This window comes from Canis aureus, chromosome 12, assembly GCF_053574225.1.
Source record: "Canis aureus isolate CA01 chromosome 12, VMU_Caureus_v.1.0, whole genome shotgun sequence".
NCBI classification, from domain to species: Eukaryota; Metazoa; Chordata; class Mammalia; order Carnivora; family Canidae; genus Canis; species Canis aureus.
The window spans coordinates 31,072,613-31,093,503 of NC_135622.1; the positions used below are offsets into that span (position 1 = coordinate 31,072,613).

Consider the following 20,891-nt stretch of genomic DNA (forward strand, 5'->3'; position numbering starts at 1 on the left):
AAAAAAAGAATATATTTTAGAGTAGCCTGGTTGGCTCAGTCAGTAGGGCATGCGACTTGATCTCGGGGTTGTGAGTTCAAGCCCCATGCTGGGTGTTACCTTAAAAAAAAAAAAGTATTTTATTTGGTAGCAAAATTGCCAAATTCCCAAAGGAACAGAGTACGCTCAGTTTTGAAGAAGTCCAATAAAGTCTGACAAAACACAAGACTGCCTTAGCCAGGGTTACACAAAATGTCAGTGATTAGAGGCAGGAACCTAGTAATAAGCAGAGGAAGAAAATTATTCTCAAAACCTGCTCTAAAGTGTCTAACAACACTTTGTTGTACAACTCATAGGAATCTATCTTTATCTTATCTGTTGGTTTTTTAATTCCCTCATTTTCCCTAAGGTATATGGTAAGTCAATATCTTATGATTTAAAAAAAGGGGGCGGGAGGATACTGAAAAGATCCACAGAAGATGCTCCAAAGTTGAAGCCAGGTGGTAGGGAAGGTTGGATACCAAGCTAAGAGTTTATCTCATAGAAATTGGAAATGATGTTTTTGAGCTGGGGATTGACAAAATATTAATATAATGAAATAATAATCTGGTGTCCATATGGAGGTTAAATCAGAATAGGAAAAGATGAAAACCTGCTTATAGTGGGTCAGAACACTTAAAACTACATCAGTGGTTTTCAAACTACTGAAACAACTTCTTTGCTGCTGCCATGACAGTCATATCCTTACATGTTTCATCCAAAAAACATCTAATATCATCTTAATAGGTACTACTATTGAACAACTGTTCAGAGCACAGCAAATAGCCCAAACTGCTTTAAGTACCAAAGTAGGTGTTAAAGTCCGGAAAGAAAGAGGGCCACAAAGTGAAAGAGGTGACCTCATGCTTATCACACAACCCACTGTTTGCCTTCACCATCCCTGCCACCCACAAACAGCTGTTTGGAGATCTCCGCAGCATCCTGGGAATTCTCCTTAGTAACTGAACAGGAGTCCTGAATCTAGGCTGATAAACAGATAAATGTATAGTAATTAACCTGGTTAAAAAAAAAAAAAAGATTTTATAAAAATACAAATTCTTCTACAAGAAAAAATATTAAGACTGAAAGGAATACATGTCCAAATACTAGAAATTATTAAGCAAACAATAAAACCTCAAATATGAAACAAAAACACAAATTAAGAATCCTGGAATGAACATCTAAGAATGTATATATACTCCAAAACCCTATCATAAGATCAGATGCAGTGACTAATATGCATGGTAACAAAGCAGCCTTAGCACAGTTGTCAATGTTTTACCAATCTGTTTTGCGTCCCCAAGATTATTTTCTCTAAATTCATCTGACACAACCAAGGCCCACATAGGTCATATCACCATCTAGCCCACGAAAAAAGGACAGTGTGTTTATAATTGACAATACAGACATCAATGTTTATACAGGAGTCATTGACGTCCTACTGTGAATAATTAAATGAAATATGTTTATCATCTATCTCCTCTCACTATAATATAGGCTTCAGTAGAGCAGTGGTATTTGTTTCTTTTGTTCACTGACATATTCCCAGTATGAAAACAATTTCTGGCATGTAGGAGTTGCTGAATAAATATTTGCTGATTTATTAGATTTTCATTTTGGGAGCTATACTTAATTTCAGTCACCGAAAAGCTGTCACAGATATTACTATAATCACCATCCCCATGTAAAGGTTGTAATAACCGGTTTATTCAATCTATTGAAGAGTTACACTTGAGGGCTTTTTTTTTTTTTTAGATTTTATGTATTTATTCATGAGACACACAGAAAGAGAGGCAAAGACATAGACAGAGGGAGAAGCAGGCTCCCTGCAGGGAGTGTGATGCAGGACTTGATCCCACGACCTAAGCCAAAGACAGATGCTCAACCACTGAGCCACCCAGGTGCCCCTTGAGGACATTTTTTAAAGCTGAAATTAGGATGTTTGGGTCCCAGAGAAAATCATTAATTTATGTAAGGTATCTGACATTGTTCCTGAAGTCAGACCTGAATAAAAGTGCCTTGACCTTGTTACCCCTTTTCAAAAAGTTATTCATGTGAACCAAATTTCTTGAAATGTAGTCCATAAAGTATAGCATCAATGACTATTTCCTAAAACAAGTATACAGAAGATCACAGACTTAATGATCACAGGACTCACACTACAACAGAGACAAAGAAAAAGCAAATATCTTGGAAAACTACCACTCACATGGGTGACAGAGAGAGGACAGAAATCATAGAATTTAACTGCCTTAAATTAGGATGACACCAGGAGAGCAGAGCTGGTAATGGTGGTGCTGGCTGAAAATTACAACCAAAGTGATCTCTATTGGTAGCCTGTCATTTTCTCAGGTATGTGGAAGAAGGGGGGTGGAGGGGAATATCATTCCTTTAAGCAATTTCCAAAAGCTCGGAGGGCCACTGTGTCCTGACCTCTATTTTTCTGTTTACAGTCTAAACAAAGAAATGCATCTGGAAAAACAAAACAAAAAACCAAAAACTCACAAAGACTAGATGGTGGAGGCTTAAGGGAGCCCTCCATGTTTTCAAAGTATGAGAAGTTTCATACTTCTCATCACAATTTTTATTACTTTGCATTTTAAAAGCCTACAGTATAAGCTCCATAAGGACTCTGTTTATAGCCGGAAGACTGCTGAGCACATACCAAGCATTCAGTAAATATTTCCTGAATAAATATGGTCTGAATCCCCCACAGAATTAAAAGCTTCATGAGAGCAGGGATTTCAAGTGTTTCATTCACCAATTTTCCAATGCACTTAGCCAAAGTGTGATCCAAAGAAGCTAATCAACATCCATTTACTTAACAAATGTGTTTATGACCAGGAAACAAAAAAATAGGTGGTCTGCCTGAGACACTAACTCATACCCTTAGCCACTATAGTATGCACTAATATACCAAAATAAGGAGTTTCACAGTGTACAATCATTAAGTCTCACAAAACTTTCAAGAATTCAAATACTAATTACTTTCCCAATCATCTCCTTTACTCTAAAACTTTATTTCCCAATAATTTAAGTAATCCATAATACTAGATCATAAAATTTCAGAAACTGTTTATGCCAAAAACACATCCACACTAATTATAATTGGAGAGACTAAAGAAACAAAACGAATGCCAAGAGATACTCAAAGCAGTCAAAGAAAATCAAAGGCTATGCCTCAACTAAACTGAAAACAGGATATCCTTCAAAATTAAAAAAAAAAAAAAAAACAAAACCTCCTACTCATTCATCAACAGGATTCAGATATAGCACTTTTTGGAACAAATGGCTCAAAGAAAATTGCAAACAAATTTTGTCGTTTGCTCTGATGTGTCACTTAAACATCAGCATTCTACTATACTTGAATATTACCATAAGGTAGTCATCTCAAGACCAGCATGCAAAAGCAAAAGATGGTTTAGGAAAAATGTGAGACATCAACACTAAATAGTTTTGTTTTAAAACAGAAAGTCATCTCAACTTTAGGAAGTCATCAATTTTGGAAAGTCAGAAAAAGCATTCTCTGAAATAAACTTAAAAAAGGAAAAAGTGCATTCTTAGGGATATGACAAATATAATACAACATAATTTGACTCCAAAACATACTAACATCTCACTGGTATAGAGATTTATCTTAACAAACAACCCCACAAAAAGCAAAAGATAACCTTTTTTTTTTTTTTTAGCAAAAGATAATCTTAACATAAAGAAAATACTGGGAATATAAACAGTCTATAATTTAAAACATATATATATGTGTATGTGTATATATATATATATACATACACATATAAATATATATGTAATCTCTTCACATTTGCGAACTAAAAAGTTCATGCATCTTATTAAGGTCCTTATTCAGAAGTATATTAATTTTCTCTAAAGAACATCTGGGACAGTCCGGGTGGCTCAGCGGTTTAGTGCCGCCTTTGGCCCGGGGTGTGATCCTGGAGACCCAGGATCGAGTCCTGCATCAGGCTTCCTGCATGGAGCCTGCTTCTTCCTCTCTGCCTGTGTCTCTGCCTCTCTGTGTGTCTCTCATGAATAAATAAATAAAATCTTAAAAAAAAAAAAATCTGGTATCCTGTTATTCACGTATCACCAACATTAGCAATACTATGATCCTGTCCCTGTAGATGCTACATCATACAATTTTTTAAATTTTTTTTATTAATTTTTATTTATTTATGATAGTCACACAGAGAGAGAGAGAGAGAGGCAGAGACACAGGCAGAGGGAGAAGCAGGCTCCATGCACCGGGAGCCCGACGTGGGATTCGATCCTGGGTCTCCAGGATCGCGCCCTAGGCCAAAGGCAGGCGCTAAACCGCTGCGCCACCCAGGGATCCCTACATCATACAATTTAAACAAGCACTGGCACTGATCTCTGTATTCCTCTTTTTTTGAGATTCAAATCAATTCTTAAATATAAGTCAAACAAGCTTTGTTATCTCATCTCCCAGCCCACAACAGATTTAAAATTGGAAATCAAAAGAAAGGCAAGACTAGAAACAGTAACCAATCCAGAAACAATGAGCACTTCTAGAGCTTCAAGTACCATTTTGGGCCCAAAGGAATGACATTTAGAGAAACAGCTGAGTGCAGAAATTGGAACAGGAAGGGGCTAAAAAAAAATTTTTTTTAAGTCCATCAGAAAGCGAGGAAGCCAACAAAGACCACTATGATCAGGACTCAAGAGTCAGTCTGAAGATGCTTCCACACACCAATGACGGGAAAATCTGAGCATAAAAAAAGTAATGGCAACACACTGAAATACGTAAAATTACAAAATACTTAACTTTCAATTCAAGGAGTATACCGAAGTCCATGAAACACATTTTAAAAACACCAAATGATACAATTAGCACTGTATTAAACTCTACAGAACAAAAGGTCTGATTTTCTTGAACAAATAGCAAAGAAAAAAGAGAAGGGAAATAAACATATTAAAAGACCAGACACAGGGACACCTGGTTGGCTCAGTGGTTTAGCGCCTGCCTTTGGCCCAGGGCTTTTGGCCCAGGGCGTGATCCTGGAGTCCTGGGATTCGGGCTCCCTGCATGGAGCCTGCTTCTCCCTCTGCCTGTGTCTCTGCCTCTCTCTCTCTCTCTCTCTCATGAATAAATAAATTAAATCTTATAAAAAAATATTTTTAAAGACCAGACACAGCAACTAAATATAATGATTAAATCCAGATTAAAACAAACCACTGTAAAATGACACTTATGAGACAATCAGGATATTTGACTGGATATTTGATTTTAAGAAATTACTAATTTAAGGTCTGATAATGAAAAAAAGAGCCCTTATTCTCCAAGAAATAAAAACTCAAATGTTATGGGTGAGATTTTGTAAATGATACAATAGAGAGGAAAGGATAAAGCATACTGACACTAGATGACAAGCAACAGCAAGGAAGACAGGTATATTTATGTACAGTTGTTTAATGTATGGAGCAAACAGCCCTACACAGAAAGCTCTTGAAGGCACGACTGTGTTACAGCAAAGAACCATGTCCAATGCTCATAATAACCACCATCAGTCATCAAAAATAAGTTAAATTATGTTCCATATACACAGCTTAAGGAGACCAGATGTCCAAATAATGGAATACAATGCATTAAAGTTTGTATTTATACTTGCTGAGAAGGAAAGATAATTTTGTAAGTGGAAAAAAACCTGGTTGATTTTGCTGCTTAAATATATTTTTTTACCCAACCCCCCTAACACACATAGCACCTAACAGTACTTTACTCCTCCAAGATAATTGCTGATTGCTTAAATACAGAAAAAGAATGGTAACAAATATAATCCTTTTTAAAAATATATTTTATTTATTTATTGACAGAACACAAGTAGGGGGAGCAGCAGAGAGGGAAAAGCAGACTCCCCACCGAGCAGGGAGCTAGTTGCAGGGCTCGAACCCAAAACCCCAAGACCTCAGCCAAAGACAGACACCCAACCAACTAAGCCATCTAGGCACTCTCCAATATAATCCTGAATGACCGTCCACTGACAAATATCTTCAAATTAACTTACTTTAATGATCTAGTCCCTGGTTTAACATGATTTTTTAAGTGTAAGATAAAATACTATGTAGTTACAAATTACTAAAGAACCATAAAAAAGCGAATTTAAAATGACTTAATTTAGACTGCCATCTGAACCCTACTTAAAATTATATAAAATACATATGTATTATGTATGGGCTGAATTTTATGTCCAAATCATTTCACTGTGTCAAAAAGCAAGAAAGTCCTCAAAGAATGATGGGAACATATCAAAAGAATGCACAAGCTACCATGAATGGACACCCACTAGCCAAAATGGGGCCAATGTGAGCATCAAAATAAATAGTAATCGGTTATAGCCCATCAGAAAAAATAGGATACTTGAGTCCATACAGATATAAATATACCAGTAAACTGAAGGCCCAATGAGTAACAAAATATTTACAAAGTTTCAAAGCACCTCCTACAAAATACTTATTAATGACAAAAAAAAAAATTTTTTTAAGTGTTTCCACAGTAGAGAAGCCACGTGGACACCATCTTAATCAAATGATCAAAGTGGACATGACTAGTAATGGGACAAATCAAAGTTATGCACCATATGACAGGATGCAATGAGATACAAAACACAGCTTCACCTCTGTGGCATTTGTGCCAAGGATAGATGAATTAAATTAGGAGGAAATATCAAATTAAGGGACATTCTACAAAACAACTGGTCTGTAATCTTGCAAAGTATCAAGGTCATTAAACCCAAGAAAAACTAGGGAACTAGTCCAGAACTAAAGAGACATGACAACTAAATGCAACACTTGATTTTGAGCTGGATCTTTTTTGATATAAAAGACATTATTAAGACAATCAGCAGGACACCTGGGTTGCTCAGTGGTTGAGCATCTGCCTTCGGCTTAGGGTGTCAAGGGATCAAGTACCACATCAGGCTCCTCCCACAGGGAGCCTGCTTCTCCCTCTGCATGTGTCTCTGCCTCTCTCTCTTTCTGTCTCTCTCTCTCTCTCATGAATAAATAAAATCTTAAAAAAAACAGAGAGAATGTGCAAAATCTGAATGGGTCTGATGATTAGATAGTATTATCAATATTAATTTCCTAGTTTCCTTGATTGTAGTATGGTTATGTAGGAGAATGACTTTGTTTATAGGATATACACACTGCAACATTAGCAGTGACAGGGCATCAGTTCAACAACTTAATTCTCAAATCATAGGAGCACAAAGAAGACAGACGCCCCCACTACCTTTTGGACTACAGTAAAAGCTGCAACATATGCCTATAGTGGCAGCTAATGAGGTCAGGCAATAAATACCTGAAACCAGGCAGGTTAAAAGATAAGGACTGAGACTGCTTATCTGACACACCACTTAGTGAGTATACAGATCATCTGGAATGCAAGCCCACAGGGGCAAGATCATTCCACTTTTCAAGAGAAACCAGAGATCCAGATTTTTATGTGAAATTTCCCAATTTTTAAAACATTTAAAAGGGCCAAACAAAACATGTCTGTCGGCTAAATCTGAACCACAGCTGCCTCAGGCCCAAAGGCATGTTTCTCAAACTGAGGCCTAGGGATAAAAGGAAACCACATGATATACATGGAACATATTCTTACAGCCAGTTTGATCCCATGAGTTTTGCCTCAAGTTTTCAGAGGAAACATTTCTATACTTTTAAATGTTCTCCTTTAATCTGGAACATTCCACAGTCTTTCTGTGTCTTTATAACATTAACATAAAAAAAAAAAACCCACAATCTTCCCACCATTTTAAAAAATAGGATGTTCCCCTATTTGGAGTTCAATGTTCCCTCATGATTAGATTCAGATTATCCATTCCTGGCTGGAGTACTACATAAATGATGTGTTCTTCTCAGGGCATTACTTCCAGAGGCATACAATGTCCACTAGTGCTATTTATTTTGATCACATACTCAAAGTGCTGTCTGATTTCATCACCATAGAGTTTTTTTGTTGTTGTTGTTTTTGTTTTTGTTTTTTTTACTTCTTTGCAACTAAAGAGCAACATATGGGAAGATATTTAAGATTATGCAAACAACCTGCTCTCGTCAAAATAGTCCCTTAGATATAGTATCTATCAATGATTCCCGTCTGGACCATTCTTTATTATAATGGTTGCAAAATAACCATATGAATTTTTAAGTTAAATAGACTCCAACTTTTGGCTATACTTCCAGATTCCTCAGGTGTAAGCACTCAGCCTCCTCTACTTTAGGAGCACCACAGTACTATGGTTTGAGTTCAAGACTAGAATAATCAGACAGAGCTTCCAGAAAAAACAAATGTACTGAGCCATGCCTTAAAGACTGGAATGATTTCAAACAGCTAATGAGGTGGAGAACCAGTCAAGACACAGCTTCATAAGGAAAGCAAAACAAAACGAAACAAAACAACACAGTGAATCCTTTTGCAAAGTAAAAAATAATACCCTAGTCTATCAGTTTTATAAAACCATATTTCTACATAATGAATTTGCCTAAATTATACTGATTCTAGAACTGTAGATACATTTTTATTGCTATTTAACTATAGTCCAATCTATACTCAGATCCTAAAAACTTTTCAAAAACAGAGAACACAATTCATTATAACTATTTCTTTTTTTTTTTTTTTTCATTTTAACTATTTCTGATTGTTCATCCACCTTTTCACATGGATACCATCTTTCTCATCTAGTCTCTCAAAGACTGGGATCAGCCACTAAGTGTGCATTTCACCTGACTGTAACTCACAGAAATAAATTTTACACTGCAACCTAAGGCAAACATATACAACTGAAATTAAAAGTTCCTTGAAGCAATATCATGTGAAGCACTGATATTTTATAATTTTTCTTTCTATTCTTTTTTTTTTTTAAGATTTTATTTATTCATGGGAGACACACAGAGAGAGGCAGAGATACAGGCAGAAGGGAATAGCAGGTTCCATGCAGGGAGCCTGATGGGTAACTCAATCCCAGGACCCAGGGACCATGACCTGAACCAAAGGGAGACAGACACTCAACCACTGAGCCACCAAGGTGCGTTGTCCTTTTTTTTTTTCTTAATGTTGATCTTCACCCAAGATAAATTAATTTCTAAATCCATAATAATAAATCATGCACAAGACCTACATTTGAAAAATACCCTAGAACCAGGCAAAGAATTCTTTAGCAGATTTTTGTCTGTGACAAAATTTTCACTCATTTCAGGTAAAATGAGAAAAATAAGAACATGATGAGTAATTTTTTAAAGGATTCTATTCTCAGACTGTGTACAATAACTTTGTCTTCAAAAGCTCTTTTTTTTTTTTTTAATAAAACAATGGTGAAAGTGAAGGTTGTACATTGTCAATTATATATAGGTCCCCTAACTTTTTTTCCTCAAATTTAACTGGATCTAAAATATCCAATGTTGTGCTGTGAGATTTCAAAGACACATGAAAGTGTCAGCCCTTAATGGCTTTATAATTTGGCTGGAGACATAAGACTAGTAATATTTTTAAGACTTGTCATAATTATTTCTACCTTATAAGAAAGATTCTCTGATAAGTACCCTAAGAATTCTTTTAGGTTAAAAGTTCAATATTTGGGGCTGGTAATGAAAGGGAACAAATAAGGAAGGGTTTTTAGAAAGGACACAATATTTGAGTTGGGCCTTGAGAGGTACTGAGAATAGTCACAGGGAGGACAAAGTGCCAACAAAATCTGGGGAACAAGAAACAGGTCATTTTGGCCAGAACTTTTCAAGACTGTAGGAGATGATACTGGAGGACCTTGAAAATAAGGCTAAGGGGCACCTGGGCAGCTCAGTGGTTAAGCATCTCCACTGGCTCTGGTGGTGATCCTTGGGTCCTGGGATCAAGTCCCGCATCAGGCTTTGCACAGGGGAGCCTGCTTCTCTCTCTGCCAATCTCTGCCTCTATGTCTCGAATGAATGAATGAATGAAATAAAATAAAAACAAGGCTAAGGTGTTTGAATTCAGTCACCAAGGCAATGAAGCTAACACAGCAAATGGCAGAACCAAAGCACTGCCTTAGAAATATTAACCTGAAGTCCTCCCTCCCTTATAAAATAAATTAGACAGGTGGAAATTCCTTAAGCTATACAATAATCCAAACACAGAATAGTAAATATTTGAACTATAGTGGCAGAAAAGGAAAATAAGGGATGAGAAAAGGTGACAAGAACTGAAAAGTCCCAGAAGACGTGTTAATGTGGTAGGCAAAAATGGCAAAGAACCAAACATGGTTCTGATATTTCAAGGCTGTAGGATATAGACAGTGGAAAATAAGGAAAAGAAGCTGCTTTAGAGGAATCAATTCAGATTCAGGTATGTTATAGATGTGTGAGTGGACCATGAAGAGTCAGTAGTAGGACAGAGAAAAGAACATTGCACTCCATCAGAAAAATCTGAATTCAAATGAAAAAATGCATCCAAAAATAAACCTCTAGAATGCAAAATTGTATCTATAGTATGCTTTTTATGTTAAAATTAGACATTGGAAAAGCCTAAAAAGTTTATCAACATGTTAACATCAGCTGCATACAGATGAGCTTCTTCTGTATTGTTTTCACTGGATACAAATCCAACAAATCAGGCCTCCAACCAAAAAGAGGAGAAAGAAAAATAGATTCAAAAAGTCTTTAAAAAAAAAAAAATCACAAACTCTCTGAACCTCAGGTTCTTCATCTATAAAAGAATAATTTCTTCTCTCTCAAGATTAGTGTACAGATTAAATGATATAAAGTACCTGTAAATTACAAAGCAATATGCAAAGTTAAGGCATTATAATAGTCTGAGAGAGCTAAACTACAGGACACGAGATCACACAGACACACAGAAACTATATATTTGGGGATCTTCCATACTGAGGTAATAGTTGAATAAACTGATTATAGACCTATTCTAAGCCTTAGAATCTTTCAAAATCAATACATTCTTCCAAATTTCTTATGAATACTGAAGTTTTACATATCATAGAAATGCACTCATAGGGACGCCAGGGTGGCTCAGCGGTTAAGCGCCTGCCTTCAGCCCAGGGTGTAATCCTGGAGTCCTGGGATGGGGTGCCGCATCAGGCTCCCTGCACGGACCCTGCTTCGTTCGCCCTCTGCCTGTGTCTCTCATGAATAAATAAATAAAATCTTGAAAGGAAGAGAGAGAAGAGAAGGGAAGGGAAGGGAAGGGAAGGGAAGGGAAGGGAAGGGAAGGGAAGCAAATGCACTCATGTACATAAAACTAAGACAGAAAAAAAAAAAAAAAAAACTAAGACAGTACTTTTCCTACATGTTACTCAAACTTAAACATAAGGCAGAAAAAAGACCTAGTAATTTCATTCCCTGATATATGGACTGCTAAATAAATTATTTCATTGTTTTAAAAGCCAGGCTCTACAGAGGTAAATTTAGCAATCTCCAAATGTTCCCTCTCAGAAGTTAGATGCTTTATACATAGCACAGCGTTCTAAATGGTGTTTCTCCCCTCTACTCCCATTTCTGGTACTTCACTTATGCTTAAACATTCTCTGGATATCTATTTAAAACCAGGTAGTAAACTCCTAAAGGACAAGAAGCCATGTCTTATATTTGTCCTTCCATTAAGAACAACCAGGCACAGTACTGGTCACAAAATAGGTATTAATCCACATACATGCTGAGAAATACTCTAACTCATGTCATAGATGTAACGACCATATAAGAATTACTTCTCATTTCTTGTTATATAACTTAAGCCTATCTTAAGCCCCTCAAGAGACAACTAATAAATAATCTTACATGAGAAACATTATGGGATTAAGAATGTTTAAGATTAGATTAATACTTTAAAAATCATATACTGCATTTTTTTTAAGAATGTGAGATGAGAAATCATAGTTCTAATATTGAAATGTTAAAAAGACTTTTCTTGGGACACATGGGTGGCTCCGTCATTTAGACATCGACTCTTGGTTTAGGCTCAGGTTAGGATCTCATGGGTCTTGGGATGGATTCCCACGTCTACTGCCAGCCCCGCACTCAGTGGGGAAGTCAACTTGAAAGATTCTCTCCCCCTGCCCCTACCCCTACCCTCTAAAATAAATTAAAAAGTAAATAAACATTTTTAAAAAAAGATTTTCTCAAAATATTTAACAAATGGGAGCACACTGATTCCATCTTATTTGTTCAGATACCCTGCACCAAAATGTTATGTTTCTTACAGATACTACCCCTACAATTTCATTCATTACAATTTTTTAAAGATCTTATTTATTTATTTGAGAAAAAGAGAGCACTTGAGCATGAGGAGGGAGGTGCGAAGAGGGAGAAGCAGACTCCCCAATTGAGAAGGGAGCTCAATGCAGGGCTCGATGTCAGGACCCTGGCATCATGACCGGAAATGAAGGCTGAGCTTAACCTTAACCGTTTAACCTTAACTGACTAGGCCATCCAGGCACCCTCATTCATTACAATTTTCATTTAAAAAACTTTTGAGTTTTGTTTTTCAAGTAACCTTTGGAACAGAAAGTTAAAACTGATCCGGCTAACTACAGGCTTTCTTTAATGTAAAAGCACTGACAACCTCTAGGCTAATTCCATGATAAATGTCTCAAAATCAAAAAACCTTATTATGAAAAAAATGCTAAAAAGACTAAGGATAAAATGCACCTTTTTGTCTGTGTGGTGATCTGATGGCAGGATATGAAGATAAGATTGTTTAGGGTACTTCCCTCCCCCTAATTTTTAAAAACTTGTTTCCAAAGCACTGCCTTTTTAAATTACCATAATCTGTGGACTAAAAGATACTATGCCTAAGGGAAATTCCATAGAACAAACACCTGCCAGCCAAACTACCTAAAATTCATCTGCGGCAGAGACTAAAGCACCCTTTAGTTGTTTTTATGTAAAACAAAAGTAATACGACAGGTACACAATTTCAATGTGGCACACATAACATGACCAATCACCTAACATTGCTCTCAATAATCTCAGAAACCACTACACGCAATTTTAATTTACACATCTAATAAAATGTATACAATAGTGTTTTCCTTATGTAAACACTCAGCAATCACGGGCACAGTTTGAATTTCAAGTTTTCTACTTTACAAAATGATCCAGCATAAGATTCTCTTAAACAATCAGTTTCTGTAGAATCATTATTTATAAAGCACTTAACTTTTCTGCTTAGATAAATGAAGTTTTCTCACATTTCTTTTTTCGAGAACCCATCTGGCAAACAAAAGGAGATACACATGTATACTTCCTTGAGCATAAATAAATGCTTTCAATACTTGTGACCCCAGATGAACTTCACATGTTTTAGATTCCTGTTTAGTTTTAAAAACAGTTTCTAAACACCTTCTAGAATGCAAGTGCTTGCCTTTACATTCATAGCTTTCTTAATGATAAAATAAAGATCAACGTAACTCTAAGCTCTAGACTAATAAACTGCAGGGAACAGAAATAAGCAATCTGGCAAGAGCTAAGTAGAGCTCTGTTTAAAGACTACCAGTAAAATATACCAGCATCACCCTACCCCCCACCCTTAAGGGGTTTCAATTTAAGATGGGGCCTAGTTTTACTCTTATAAGGGGGACAGAAAGAGAAAGCACAGAGCTCCTACTTAAAACCATCTTCATTAGGAGCAGCTCCAGAAATAATACCAGGAACCATTTCTTTCCCTCTCTGCTGACACAGGTTCCTCTCTTTTTTTTTTAATTTTTTTTTAAATTTATTTATGATAGTCACACAGAGAGAGAGAGAGAGAGAGAGGCAGAGGGAGAAGCAGGCTCCATGCACCGGGAGCCTGATGTGGGATTCGATCCCAGGTCTCCAGGATCGCGCCCTGGGCCAAAGACAGGCACTAAACCGCTGCGCCAACCAGGGATCCCGGTTCCTCTCTTAAGAGACAGGCTAGGCATCTCCCCTGCAGCTGATCAATACCCTATCTACAGAAGTTTCATCCATTCAAGGATGGTGTCAAATGAATACAAAAAAACCCTAACGTTAGGGTCAGCTATAACTCTTTATGAAAAGTGGAGCCCCACAGCAATTCATCTTCCTCTCGGTTGCCTCATGAATTGGATTAGAAGGGATAAAGTTATTTAACGTATATCTAACGTATATCTACTGTTTCAAAATAAACTTAAATTCCCCCAACTGGTGAGAAAGATTCTCTCAAAACACTTAAAGAAAATGAAGCCTTGCAGAAGTCCTTGGAATCAACAGGAAAGAAGTAAAAGCTGATTTCTCCTTGGGTAGTGATCCCACCATTCCTAAATGTTGAGGAGCCGACTGTAATATAATGATAGCTCAGTCCCACATCATCTCCAAATACACTCAATTTTTGCCCTGGTATTCTATCACCTCTTTGTGAACATACAGGACAAGTCTTTCAGTCCACTATGATTAGCGAATAAATGCAGGCACAAGGCAAAAAAAAAAAAAAAAAAAAAAAGGCAATGAAAAATTGATGCCTCTTTAAAAGGAGCCAAGACTAAAACAACCTCACTATGTAAGGAATTATAAAACATCAAAGGTTAGATAATGGACAACAGGTGCCCTTGGGAGGAAAGAGTAACACTCAGTTGTCTCCTATTTTAGGATTTCCACTCTCAAAACACTCTAATGTGTGTTTTTCTTATCTTCCCATAAAGGGTTAGGGCCAAAATTATGGTTTCTACTATTTAATACTACAATGGGTCCACTGCTCTTCAACTAACTTTTTTGACTTTAGATCTTAAAAATTCAACTAATCCCAATATGGCTGAATAAAGTGTGGCCTATGGCCAGATCATGCACTGATCCATGCACATTAATCAACCAGGGATTTATTACCAAGAAATGCAAAACAAAGGCGTCCGAATACAAACTACCTCCACATAAAATACCGAAAATACAAATCCAGCAGCAGCAGGTATCACATAACTGCAGAATCAGCCAAAGCAGAAACTGTTTCTCTCACCATTATAACAGTTGAGCTCAATCTTTACTGTAACCAGATTCCAAAGGCCTCAAAGAATAGTAATTCCAGACACAGATTATAGGGCACTGAGTACTGAGTACCAGCCGCTAGTTCTGACTCCCTTAGCCAGTCACAAAATTTACTACCTTTATTCTGCTGAAAGGGAACACCGAAAGGATACTGCAGCCTACTTAATAACCTCTTCCATTCCACAAAGACAACATATTCCAAAAATGGAGAATCCTTTCTTTCCCTAACAGAGGCCCCCTTTCCTATGGATTCACTGGGCACAATTACTTCTTCCCAGCATGCTCACAGAGCTAGAGAATACTTCTGCTTTCACTCTTCTTTTAAAGAGGGTCCCCCAACACAGATGCACCTCTTCCCTTCCTATATTAAGCAAATGATGCTTCAGTGCTCCTAGTTCTCTCCACCACTGCAAAATGTTCAGAGAAGTGGAAGGAGAGAAGGGAAGTTACCAGACACTTTGAGTAGTCTCCAAATTTAAAGTGAAGACTGGGGGGGGGGGGGGGGGGGAGGTGCCCCCTTCCTGAAGAGGGAATGGGGGTTCTTACCCCAAAAAGGGCCCCTCTGCGTGGGTAAGGGGTGCCTCCACTCTGAAAGAGAGCTCAGTTTAGCGGAAAGGGGGAAGAGTGTCGTGCCCTGAAGAGGTCAAGGTTTCAGAAAGGGGTGCCCCAACCCTAAAAGGTGGGTCTGTGGGGGGAGCCGCGAGTGTATGGAAAGGGGTGTACCAGCTGTGGGGGGGGGGGCCTCTCTGAGAGGGGGTTTCCACTCTGCGGGAAGGAGGGCCCTGCACTGAAGGGGACGCCGGGAGGAAGGGAGGGTCTTGCTGAGGAGGACTGGGCATGGGGGGAGGGGTCCTGAGTGCACCGGCGCCAGCAGAGGGGCGGCAGCCTCGAGGGGAACATGTGCGGGGCAACTACTACCATCCCCAGGGGCAGGGTGGAGGGCAGGGCCTGGGCTGTGTGTGGAGAGAACGAGACTCCCACCCCGCGAACACGACGGACGACTCCACAGCCGTACTCACCGAGGCTGCCGGCGAAACCGTCCATCTTGCGGGGAAAGCGCCGGGCTCCGGGCTCAGCGGGGCGGGCACTTCATTCAGCGGACCGACACAGTGGCCGACGCTGAGCCTCACCCGCTCGCTCTGTAGGTCGCCCGGCTCGGCTCCTAGCCCCCGCCTCCGTCGTCCGTCCGTCCGCCCCGGGGCAGTCAGCCGCAGCCGCCCGGGCCACTTCCCCGTCAGGTTGAGAGCCGCGCCGCTCCGCCGCCTGCCCGGCCTCCCTCCCAGGCAGCAGCCGCGAACGCCGCGCCGCGCCCCGCCCCCGCGCCCGCGCGCAGCGGTAGCCCCGCCCCCGCGCACGCCGTCACGCTTCCGACTCCGCCTCCCACGTGACTGCGCGGAGGCGTGGTCTTGCCGACCCTTCCCTCTCACCTTGCCTCGGCCCCGGAGTCCGGCCGCCTTGCGTCGGAGTGGTGGCTGCGCTTGCGCAGTGGTTCTGCGGAGGGCCTGGGACTTGGGTGTTGAAGCTGGTGCGGAATGGGTCAGGATGGGGTTGGCCTCTGGTCTGAGTTTCTCAGGAGCGTCGAGGGATTCTCGCTCGTAGCCCCCAGGGAGGCTGCAGAGGCCCATTGGAGGTCAAGCCCAGACCCCTCACACATAGACGATTGTCACCCCTGGTGTCCTACGAGGACACCACAGAGGCAACCAAGTGCGGAGAGGACTCCCTTCTTCCCGGGTTCTCCCTCTACCCTAGTAGGGGATGTATCAAGGGTAAGTCTAACTAACTCAAGGGTTCAGGACAGACTGGAAGCAAGGATTGTTAGTGCTGGACAAGACCCAAGACTTCATCTTGCCTCCTCTTTAGGAAGAGCACTGAGCCTTAGGAAGGACCTGCCCTGCCCACGGTCATGGAGCCTGGTAGAAGCAGAGCTAGAACTCAGGCTTGCTTACTCCCCTTGGTGCTCTTTCCACCAGAGATGCAAAGCAATCCCTTATAGGGAATATAATAGGATTGCCCACTAGAGAATTATAGCAAAGAATTTTCATGAACTAAGCCTGAGTTCTCACCCCAACTCCATGTGACTCAGTAGGTGAGCCTCAAGTCACTAAACTGCTCTGGAACTCAACATTATTCATTTGCAAATGGAATGACTGGACTTGTAACCAAAGCATATACATATACACAAACTTCATCAGCCTCCTCTCTCCCCCACTCACCCCTATTCTCCATCCTTTTTTTTTCTTTTTTTTTTCTTTTTTTTTTTTTCTCCTTCCTTCTAAAGACCTTCCAGTGGTTTCCAAAGTTCCTCTTGGGACTTGGTTGTGTGGATCGGAGTAATAAAGAAGAGAATTGTAAGGTGCTCATGAACTAAATTGATGTAAACTAATTAATAGCCCAGTTAGAGAGGAAGAATTAAGAGTCATTCTAGATAAGTTGCAGGAGAAAGGAACAAACTGAAGAATGGAGATGAGAAAGATGAGGTTAGCAACTATCATAATGACAGGGACTTAGAATTAGTTAAAAGGATTGTTAAATATTTTGTTTCTATCCTGCAGTATACTTATCCCCCCCCCCCCCGTGCCTCTTTAAAAATCTAAATCTAAATTACTCTTCATGTCTTTTTTGGATATCAGCCCTGTATGTCTTCTGAATACCATACCATGTGGAGACAAGCCATAAGGCAGCCAAGATAAATTGAGGTTACAGACTAAATGGTGTCCAGAATTTCCTTCTGTTTCAAAATTAAATTATTTACCCAAACTTTCCTCTACCATGAGCATTTTTATATCTGTAAGTTTCTATGAAGTCTAACCATTTAATGTTTGAGAAGGCCTCAAATCTGACAGCTACTCTTCTGTGTCTGCATGCAACACCCTCTGCTTTAGGTTAATTAAGAACTTCCATTGATATACTAAATACATATATATATATTTTTAATTCAGAGAAGGATCCACATTTTGTGGGACCTGAAACTCTTCCTATTTGTTGAGCCCTTCTAAAAAAAACAGACACAAAATTAGGTTAAATGAAGTACTTACTTAGATGCAGAAAAGAAATAACAATAGGTTACACATTTTAAGAAGACTGCAAATACTACAAATGTTACAAAATCAAAAAAAACATTCAATTAACTGCCCAACATAACTCCAATATTTTTTACTAAATTTCTCGATTGAATACTCTGATTATTTTTTCATATGACAATGATTATTTTTTCTTAGTAGGTATCTTTTACTGGGATTCTGCTATATGACAGGTGTTTCATATATAATACCTGTTATATCCAGGTGTTTAATGCCTAATTCCATTCCAGTGTTACATCAAGCCTATGAGGTCAGTGTTATGAATATGACAGTGGTTTTTAAATAACTTTCTAATAGGATAAAAAGATAACTTAGTTTTTCCTCTAGCACTGTTGATCAAATTTGTCTTTATTATTGGGATATAGTTGGAATGCATAAAAAAACTGCTTTGCACATATAATACAGCTGTTTGTAGCACTGCTGCAGGAATTCTGATTAATTCTATTTCACCTGATTCCCATTTTAAAAAAAGAAAATAAGTAAAATGTATGGTAAATTTTAAATTATGCATACTGCATTGTTGAGCTGATAGGACAAAACTTCTATTTTGTTTGACATCAGTGACAACTATATATATATATACACACACATATATATATATATAATATTTATAATGATTAGAGAATTTCCTGTAGGCTAGCTTCTAGCTTTTTATGTTTCAAACCTTATTTCTCCTGTAAGACTACACACACTTCCAGTGCTAGCCATATGTTCATAATATTTTATGATCCCTAGCCCTACCACTTCCATGATAGGATGCTGGGTTCCTGGAATCTATTGCTAAACAAAGACAGCCAGCAATAATTTAATTAAATGTAAGTGACTGTAACCCATGAAAGCATCTCATTAAGCCTGAAATTAAATGTATCTCCAATTCAACTTTCTATTAGCTAGATACCTAAAATATCCAAAGCCACTCCAATACCACCTAACATAATGGTAAATGTGACAAAGAAGAGATTGTAGTGGAAAGACACACTTTCCTAGAGCCTTGGTAGAGACCTCTAGAGCCTAAGTTTCGTTAACTTCATGATTAATCTGCCTCTGTTTCAGTTAGTTTTTTTTAAGAGCTCATACATGAGAGAGAGAGAGAAAGAGAGAGAGAAGAAAGGGGAGAGGCAAAGGGAGAGGTTGAGAAAATCTTTTTTCTTTTTAAAGATTTTATTTATTTATTCATGAGAGACACAGAAAGAGAGGCAGAGACATAGGCAAGAGAGAAGCAGGCCCCCCACATGGATCCTGGAACTCTGGAATCACGCCCTGAGCTGAAGGCAGATGCTCGACCACTAAGGCACCCAGGCTGAGGTTGAGAGAATCTTAAGCAGTCTCCATGCCCAGCTTAGAGCCTGACATGGGGCTAGATCCCATGAACACAAGATCATGACCTGAGCTGAAATCACGAGTCAGGCACTTAACTGATAGAGACGCCTAGGCACCCCTTAGTTACTTTTATTTTTAAAAAGTAACCCATGCTCATCCTAACTCGTGAAGCCAACAACAACAATATATATATATTTATATATATTTAATTATAAATATAATTTTAAATATATATAAATATATATATGTATATATTTATATTTTTATATATAGGCAAAGACAGGAAAAAATGAAATAAATGCTCATACAGATAAAGGACAACTAGGAAGAGAGATATAGCAATCATTCATCCACAGCAATTCCGGAATGCTGAGATAAGCATTATGAAGGGCAAGAAAAGTACTCCATTAAATCTTACTCTTCTTTCCAAGGAATTTCCTTGTCCATTGTACTCCATGGTCACTGGCTTTGCTATTTTACTAGAGGGTGTTGAGGAATACACCTTCCTTATAGGCTGTTCAGCTCACTTCTTACTGGTGCAAATATGAGATTCAAAGATTATTTCCATCTCAAATAATCAAAGGATTTCTTTGAGAACATGATTCCCTCAAAAACTTGGTAGGCTTCTAATCCATTTGCTTCCAGTCAGCAACATATGCCAATAGCAACACCCATACTTCTTTTCTACAAATAATTCTCAAGCATGATTTATGTCTTTGCTTTCCTTCCCCAGTTCTTCTCTCTCTCTGAATTTAATGGAGGGCTAATTCGACTTGAATAGGACAACCACACTCTTAATCAGATAATTGTAGTCTGGATCTAAATGGACCTTTTTTACTCAAAGGTATTTAATATTTTGTTTCCTATCTGGTTATCTAGAAGTAAGTAGTCAGCTTTCTAATATTTTTGCTTCCAAATTTCTGGACTTCTCTAATTCTCTTTTATTTCTGTTTCCAAATCAGCTTATTCTTGCTTGACTTTTTCTCTTTCCTGCAATGCTTTACTAAAGTTAGCAAATAGCATACAACACGCATTATTACTCTTTCCAAAAATTTCCTCTAGAGCTATGGGCTTACTAGGCAAGTAGTGTGCTACCTTCCATGTTGCATAAGCAAAGGTTGTAGCAAATCTTTTTGCCCTGACATAACAAGCTCTCAAGTAATTCAGTATTTGTTTTCACACCATCTCCAACCTAACTATGAATTCAAGATCACCTGTTTTAGTTCTTTTTTTCCCTACAGCACTTTTTTCCCTACAGCATTCAACTCAAAGCTTTCTTTTTCTGTGTTAGTCAAGATAAGCTAAGTGCTATTACAAACAATACCCAGATTTCAGTTAGCTTAGTATGATAAAATGTTTTCACTCCTATTAGTATCCAATGCAGATCATCAGGGGACTCTGCTCCATGAAGTCATTCAAGGATCTAAGCTTCTATCTTGAACTCCACTCTTTTCAGCTAGTGATTAGGAGTACTAG

The 20,891-nt window shown here is 38.6% G+C and overlaps 1 protein-coding gene across 5 annotated transcripts in view; it reads right to left on the reverse strand.

Annotated features, from left to right (window-relative positions):
- EML4 (EMAP like 4) overlaps window positions 1-16,314 on the reverse strand; it is a 160,161-nt gene extending 143,847 nt beyond the window's left edge. For 4 of the 5 annotated variants that reach the window (XM_077843478.1, XM_077843477.1, XM_077843475.1 and 1 more), the window contains exon 1: window positions 16,035-16,314. In XM_077843478.1, the coding sequence (XP_077699604.1) occupies window positions 16,035-16,059 (25 nt within the window). In that variant the 5' untranslated portion in view covers window positions 16,060-16,314. The remainder of the gene's footprint in view (window positions 1-16,034) is intronic. The other variant, XM_077843476.1, reaches the window with a different exon arrangement.
- Window positions 16,315-20,891: the final 4,577 nt, after the last annotated feature.